This window comes from Nuphar pumila, chromosome 13 (genome assembly GCF_984573655.1).
Source record: "Nuphar pumila chromosome 13, dmNupPumi1.hap1.1, whole genome shotgun sequence".
NCBI classification, from domain to species: domain Eukaryota; kingdom Viridiplantae; phylum Streptophyta; class Magnoliopsida; order Nymphaeales; family Nymphaeaceae; genus Nuphar; species Nuphar pumila.
In genome coordinates this window covers 95,894,108-95,901,917 of record NC_143261.1, presented here as the reverse complement: position 1 = coordinate 95,901,917, position 7,810 = coordinate 95,894,108, and the positions used below count along the sequence as shown (strand labels likewise).

Here is a 7,810-nt window from a genome sequence, read left to right as displayed (position 1 = left end):
GCGTTCTGCAGACGATCGGCTGTAAGAAAACCCCACAGCCCGACGGCCACAGGTAAAAGACCCGAGCAAAATTTTTTTTTTGTCTATCGCCCAACAGCGACAGTCGCCGATGACCAGCTGCAGCGTCGCCCCATGGCAACCTGCATTGCTGGACGACCAGAAAAACACACCCCGCAGCGGAAGCAGGTTGTGGGCCCATAACCCAATGTTGGGCTCTCCTGTGGATCAGATAGACTGTACAAAAAAACCACAGAAGAAACCAGATTCTGTGTAAAAAAAAAATGCAGTTGCAGGGGGCAGATATACCTGATGCCGCCATTGTTGAGCTGCTGCTGTGGTTACCGGAGATGGAGGTCGCCGGAGGTTCATGAGCCCCATCATCTGTGTCAGATTATCAATGGTTTGGCTTGTCCTATTTATCATTCTTGAATGCAGCAAAAAAATACCATAAATCAAAATTATCATGATGCAAGCACTTATTAATTTCTTTGCTAATTCAGAACTCTCAGTTCTATTCAACCATAATTGTATTTTATGAACCAAACTCATAATATAAATTCTTCTTTTATTTCCTTGAATATTCTTCACAACTTTAAAGATGAGTTCTCTTCCACAACATTACAAATCTCAGTGAAGGCTTTCCTACATCTTATGAACATTCTTATAACCTCCAAATCCATCCTATCCCATGCGGAGGAACCTCAAATTTGGCTATGTACAACTCAAATCCTAAAGCCAATGCCCAGTTCAATACACTGTTGATGCCTTCATCTGCAAGGCAGAAGATCAACAAGCAGGAACTTCATGTCAACATAAAGGCCTAAAGTGCATACATCTTCTTGTACTCACTGTTCAACAGCTCTGTATCTGAAACCACAGATATTGACCGCGAACGAGACCGGCTTTCTGATGCTCGCTGTACATTACTCATGTTTGATTCCTCCATCCTGTGTTTGATAACACAGTAGGCCATGGAGCCGATGGTGACCAACATGATTGAACCACCAATCACTGTCACAGACCCGGCCAACCACCAGGAATGCCGGCCAACAACAACATATGTGAGTGAGATGAAGGCTACAGATATGAGAAGACAAGCAATCCACATTAGCTTGTTAATCACAAACATCAGCTGCTTCTTTGCCTTCGGCTCAATGACAACAATGGATGTCTGAGCTACGACGAGAGCCAAAGATATGAAGAGTGCCAGTGAATCAAATATAAGGAATACAATGAAAGCAGGCTGTCCAGCCACAAAAGCTTGCCCCAGTGAAATATGTTTGCTCTTATCAGACTCTTCAGCAAATTGACCTGGTACAGTAAATATAGCGGCGAAAGCGATTGTCGCAATAAGAACTGCAACAACGGTGGCAGAGTTAATGGCGTTGTTGAGCCCCTCAACATGCATTTTCTTAAGTCGCTTTGAGATTTTCTGGACCCGCATCCTTGTTTGGCGAGTCTGCTGAATCTGTGAGTGGACCTCATGCTTTATGTCACTAACTGTCTGCTTAAGTTGTCTAGCAGCAGTAGGTGGATTTGAACTCTCCTTGGAACTTTTTGCACCTCTTTCTTTCAGAAAAGCACTAATTTCTGCATTTGAACTTTTTTCAGCAATATCCAATGCAGTTTCACCAGCCTTGTTGACTGCGTTCACGTTTAACCCCTTAGCTGCCAACAAAGCCCCTACTATCTGAAAGAGGAAATCATTCAGTAATGATGAATTATAAATCACAAAAGGTAGAGGATGCAACAACAAACAAAATTCAGAACCCTATTAAGTAGGCATCTGCACATAATCACTAACAACTGATACAACTGCAGAACACTATTTTGTCAGCTGAACAAACAGAAAGAGGAGAGAAAAAGGAGCAACAGCAAAAAACCTATAAGCACAAAAGGAAAAATAAAAACTGAAGTTAACAAAAAGTAAAACTGGATCTTCTCTTATAGTATCCTGTAGGCATGTACAAAAAAGAAAAAAAAACATGCACTAGCATTGGTATGCTATGGACCATTCATCAGCATATCTCAAAATTGAGTAAAGCAAGATAATCCCCATGAACATATACAGGGAACTGCAGGGCCCAAAGGTTATGGAAAACCACAAAAAGTTAGAACATATTAGCAGCTCCTGTCCCACTGGCTAAGATTGAAGAAAATTGCAATGCAATACAAGCTATAAGCCCATCACTATTGCCAATACTGCCATAGACACTGCAACAGAAACAGATTTGGGAGTTACCAATGCCACAGCATCCAAGTTAAGCTGTCAATAGCATATTTTCTTCTGTAAACCACTCTATCATGATAAGGCATCAGTATCGCTACTTATACGAAATAAGGAGATGCAGTGTTTTTTGTTTGAGTTATTTCAAATACCACTGTTTGTTCCAAGCATACAAACTGACTTCTGGCCACACAGATTCTTTGCAAAGTGACTCGTGTTTCAATATTTTTTATTTGCATGGAAATCCCAGGTACATTATTATGAGATAGCAAAAGTTCACCTGCAATAATTGTCTCTAAGATTACAATTATTACCAAAAAACTTAGCAGATATCAAGTGTCTGATAAGTAAACACAATCTTCTTAAGAACTCTCTCTCTCTCTCTCTGTGAAAGTTTTGAGCGATTACATCGAATCATGCAGCCATTACAGGACAAACAACTGATTCACTGACACATCACGACTCACTATAACTTGCAAAGACATAGATTCATCCTCCAAATAGCAGCAGAAGGGCGTATTCTTTGACTTTACCATGCATTCTATGTATGGTGCATCATAAAGAACCGTACAATTAACATAATATCATATTTTCTTTTATACCACCAAAATCCAATCTCTTTCTGGTTAGTCTTTCATTTCCAACCATTTTCTCCATAAAATTTTCACCAAAATATGGTGATATTTTGACTATTTGTATAAGCAATAGGCAAGCCTGTCCATGCTCAAAAGTATTACCAACATACCTAAGAGTGATTATTTTCTTGATTTCAACCACAAACACTATAAGTAGATGCCAAGTTTATTGGAAGCAGCAGAGGGCGCCCCCCCACCCAGTGATCACATTAAAGGAAGCTTGACCTATAAGTTCAAGGAAAAGCATAAGTTTGTAATTTGTGTACTTATTTTTTGAGGCTTCATGGTAGATTTCCTGGATTTCTTTCCATATTTTGGTCATTTCAGTAAGATTTTAATTTCACCTTCTGTACATTGCATAATTAATACTCTTAATTATTGCACATACTTGAAAAAGCAACTCTTTAAGTGCCATTATGTTTCTATCCCATTTACTAGTTTTTCAAAAATTACAAATGAAAATTGGTGGTGAAAACCAAAGAGAACTATAATATACACTACAATGTTATGAACCACTTAAAAGTACAAAAGTTCAGAAGGTTCTAGATTTTATTCTTGAAGAGAAGAACTAAAAGTGATTTATTATGTTAAAAAATCATCTAGCGAGTTACAATGATTATGTCATTGGATGTAGATCAATCCCCCCAGAGATAGCCAAAAACATAAATCTGTGGTTGAAGGATGAAAAAATCAAGAATTCCAGGAGTTATGGATGGGGAAGAAATTGATGAATCTATTCAAATGAAGAGATTGTGGAAGAGATGAGATGATGAAGATACGGCAGGGAAAATATGTTGAAAATTAACATGAATAGGAGTTATCATGATATAGTGATAATAAGGCAACAATACCTCTATTGCCAAAACTTGAAAAAAAAACTCTATATAATTTTTCCTTTACCCTATTTGGGGTGAAAAAATCCTTTTTATGTAATTTTTTTCTTTATCTTATCTGGGGTGGTATTTTGAGAAAACACAACTCGAGATATATGCCTTTATAAATAAATTCTCATGATCAAGTATCAGCAGCGCGGTTTTAAATAAACACTTAGTCTCCCAGAATGCCATTTGGAGAAGAGTTAAAGAGTACTAGCAATCAATATTTAATGCTTTGTGGATTCAACATCAACATTTGTAAGGATACAAAATATTCAAGCCCAAATTCTTGACAGATTACCCTTGCTTTAGGTAGCGTTACCCAAGGGATACAAGCCCCAAAAAATGGAATTTAAATGAATAAATAGGGATAGAGTATGTCACAAACATGTTATCTCCTCTACCTAAGGAACACAAGCCTCTCAAAATGGAAATCAAATCAATAAATAGGGGATAAAGCATGTCACAAACAGGTTACTTCCTCCAACCGATAATTTTTTGTCTTTTGTAGACATTGTGGAAACATCAATTTAGAATCTCCCTTGATTAATAGGAATCAACAGTTATCTGTTTCTTCAAAAGCCACTCAAAACAAGAGAGACATGAAGGTCATATACATGTTAATAGGTACAAGATAACATCTATAGAAAGAGTGGAAAACCTCCCATACAGTCAGGGCATACACATGACCATGCACGTGTGCATGCAATGACAGAGGACCAATGCAGTCAAAAGCAAGAGGAGTTCATATCAGTGATTGTGAAACTTTGATCAAGGTACACAAGAACATACAGAAACAAAGACTAGAGCAAGGGAAGCAAAATTTAATATGCAAAGGTGAAGGGCCAAGATGTAGACATTGACAACGCTGATTCCACTTGATAACATGAAACAGTGGTAATTCACCAACAACATCAAATCCAAAGGCCTGACATAGCTTCAACAGACATCAAGCCAAAAAGATTTCAGTCACAGTAATGCCAAATGGCCGAAGAAAGCAATACTGTTTTTCAACCAGAAAATAGAAATGTCTCTAGATGTTAACTCACAAGGAATAAATACCATGCGTACACCTCCAAAGGCCTGATATGGCTTCAACCACCATCAAGCCAAAAAGATTTCAGTCACAGTAATGCAAGATGGCCGAAGAAAGCAATACTGTTTTTCAACCAGAAAATAGATAATTCTACATGTTAACTCACAAGGAATAGATACCATGCGTACACCTGCTGCATACAGCAGGAGAAGACAAAGATCATGTATTCTATGAAAATAAGGTGGTATATTACATCTTCCACAATTGGAACAACTATGCACAGGACAATGTAAAAACAATAGATAGAAAAGAGAAGACGAAGTTTCTTTGGATTCTATAAAGCCTGCAGAAGGAAACACTATAATGTATACCTGGAGGCGCTCCTTGCTCGTTGCAATATGAAGAGCTGTGTTTCCCTTGTTGTCCTCCAAACTGATCACTGTTGGGTCAGGCCTGAGCAATTCCTGCACCACCTCAACATCTTGCCCTTTCACAGCCATGTGCAATGCAGTCTGCCCCTTTTTATCGGTCCTAAGACAAAAACTTGGATCCTTGGTTAGAAGGGCTTTCACTACTGCTACGTGCCCCCTTCTTGCAGAGGAATGAAGGGCAGTCTTTCCGTTGCTCCTCGCTATCTTGGCCAAGCTAGCATCTGTATCTAGGAGAAGATTCACAACATCAATATGGCCCAGACAGGCAGCAGAGTGCAATGCTGTTGAATTTGATGGGTTTGTAGTCATAGCTAGTTCAGGGAAAGGACGAAGTAGCTCTTTCAAGACATCTGCAAAACCCCAAAAAGGACCTATTCAAGGGAAGAAGAAGAGTAAAAGTGCAAATTTGGAACCAAATTCAGCTTCAAATTGATTAGAAATGATAGATGGAAGCGATATAGGCAGATTTCTTCAGAATCCTCAAAATCAGAACTGAAACAAAGCAGGAGAATTCAGAAACAAATCTATATGTTTAGATCATTTGCAAGAATTGTCATTTCCCTTCAGAAAGATGAGTTATCATAAATCACATAATCTTGATCTGTGCATGTTCTTCTCTAGGAAAAAATAATTATGGATCATGCACGAAATTTATGTCCAATTCAATCACTTAAAAGCATAAGATTACACATAATTCAACAATCCTACAAAAACTTAAAAGAGATTTAACCCAGCGGATTTTCAAAAGATGATTGATTACCAACATGGCCCTCCTTAGCAGCAATATGAAACGAGTCATAACCATTCCTGGCCTTGACAGAAGCGGTTTCGACATCGCAGACCTTCAAAAGCTCAGCAACGACGTGAGCATGGCCGTTCTCAGCAGCGCCGTAAAGCGGGATCTCACCACCTTGGTTCTCCTTGGACAGCAATCCTTTAAGGCCATCTCCCTCTGATTCACGGATGATCTCTTGAATCCGCAACAGGTCCCCAGCTCTACAAGCCGAATGCAAAGGAGTATCACCCTTCTTCATTGATAATTCTCTTGTGCCCTTCTTGACAGGGAAACTAAGCTGCCTTGCATTTGGCAATTCTCTGGTGAGCTTCCTTTCATGGAAACTAAGCTGCCTTGTATTTGGTAATTCTCTGGTGATCTTCCTTTCATGGAAACTAAGCTGCCTTGTATTTGGTAATTCTCTGGTGATCTTCCTTTCATGGAAACTAAGCTTCCTTGTGGTTGATGCCATAGAACCAGATGGAGAACAGTGGAAAAGGAAAACCTTTTGGGGCTTCTACAATATATCCCAGTTTCAAAGGACAATAGAAAATAGAGACCCAGAATAAGGAAGAAGAAAAAAGAAAAACTCTTGGCCAAAAGATACTCGCTTTAAAAGCACCCAATTTCTAGTGTCTTTTACAATCAAAATCCATGTGCCATGTTTATCAATTTCTGAGAGGCCCAATTCCTCTCTTTGGCATAAAAAAGAAAACAGGAAAAAAATGGGTGTGCCAACAACGGGAAAAGGAAAAAACTGCTCCCCTGAAGACCCTTCAAAATACAATTATGCTCCTTCTCTGCAATAAAAGCCCCCAGTTTTTACAATCAACACCCTTACCCACATTCAGAAAGCCACCATGGTTTATCAACAAACCAAAAACACACCAAAAACACACCAAAAACACACCAACAGCATACCTTTACCAAGTTCATAACCCCAAAACTATTTTTAGGATCACTATCCCCATTATCTTTACCAATCATGGCAGCTCAAAGTCTACAATCAAAACCAGGGATAAAACCAAAGAAGAAAAAAAAAAGGACTTTTCTTTCCTTTTTTTCCTTTACCCTGAATCAAAATCAAGATTTTAAAAGATCCCGAGCCTCAGAAGCCCCAGAAGAAAGCAACCCACAAACTGAATTCTAAGAACTCCCCTCTTCTTCTTAGGATGGGAAAACCAACCTTTTTTACTTGCAATCTTTCTTACCGTCAGGCCATTTTTTTGGGGTCATCCCTGCTTAAGGGCCTCTAAAAGCCAACAGAAGAGCTTTTACAAGTTGGGTAATAAGAATTTCTTGGGGATATAAAACAGGGTTTTGACAGCCATTTGGGGGGACAATGATAGCTTTTCATAAGCTTCGAGGAATGCAAGGCACCCAAGGAAAAACCAAAATGTAGGCAAAGAGGGGATGTATGCTGCCACTAGAAGCACAAAAGGATGGATTATTTAATTGAATTAATTAAAAGGCAAAAGAGACGATAGTAAAAAGTAAAGACAGCCTAAAAGATGGTGGGATGAGAGAGAGAGAGAGAGAGCTCCATCCAATACCATGATTGGATTGCTTCAGCACAATTTTTTTCCACAGCCAATGAACGCGTCTCTATGTTTTGAAGGGAAAGGGTAAACTTTGGTTTTATTAAAGCATGAAACAAGAGAGGCTTAGGGCGATGAATTATCGGCCCCAGGCCCACAGCCTTACAAGAAATTCAGGGCAGCCGGCGAATACTGGACGCAACCGGCCACTTAAGAGAAGCCATGTGAAAAACGTCTGATAATACGCTAGCGAGTATTACGGAGATAGGCTTGGCTCTGTCGTCGAACGTCCT

The 7,810-nt window shown here is 39.2% G+C and overlaps 1 protein-coding gene across 1 annotated transcript; it reads right to left on the bottom strand.

Annotated features, from left to right (window-relative positions):
- Positions 1-551: 551 nt before the first annotated feature.
- On the bottom strand, positions 552-7,558 carry LOC149819310 (ankyrin repeat-containing protein At5g02620-like). Its single transcript, XM_089984817.1, has 3 exons — positions 5,965-7,558; positions 5,145-5,554; positions 552-1,690 (listed from the first exon to the last, which is right to left on the bottom strand). Exons 1-3 carry the CDS (start codon positions 6,449-6,451, stop codon positions 821-823), a joined length of 1,767 nt encoding a protein of 588 aa, XP_089840943.1. The 5' UTR covers positions 6,452-7,558; the 3' UTR covers positions 552-820.
- Between the last annotated feature and the right edge of the window lie 252 nt (positions 7,559-7,810).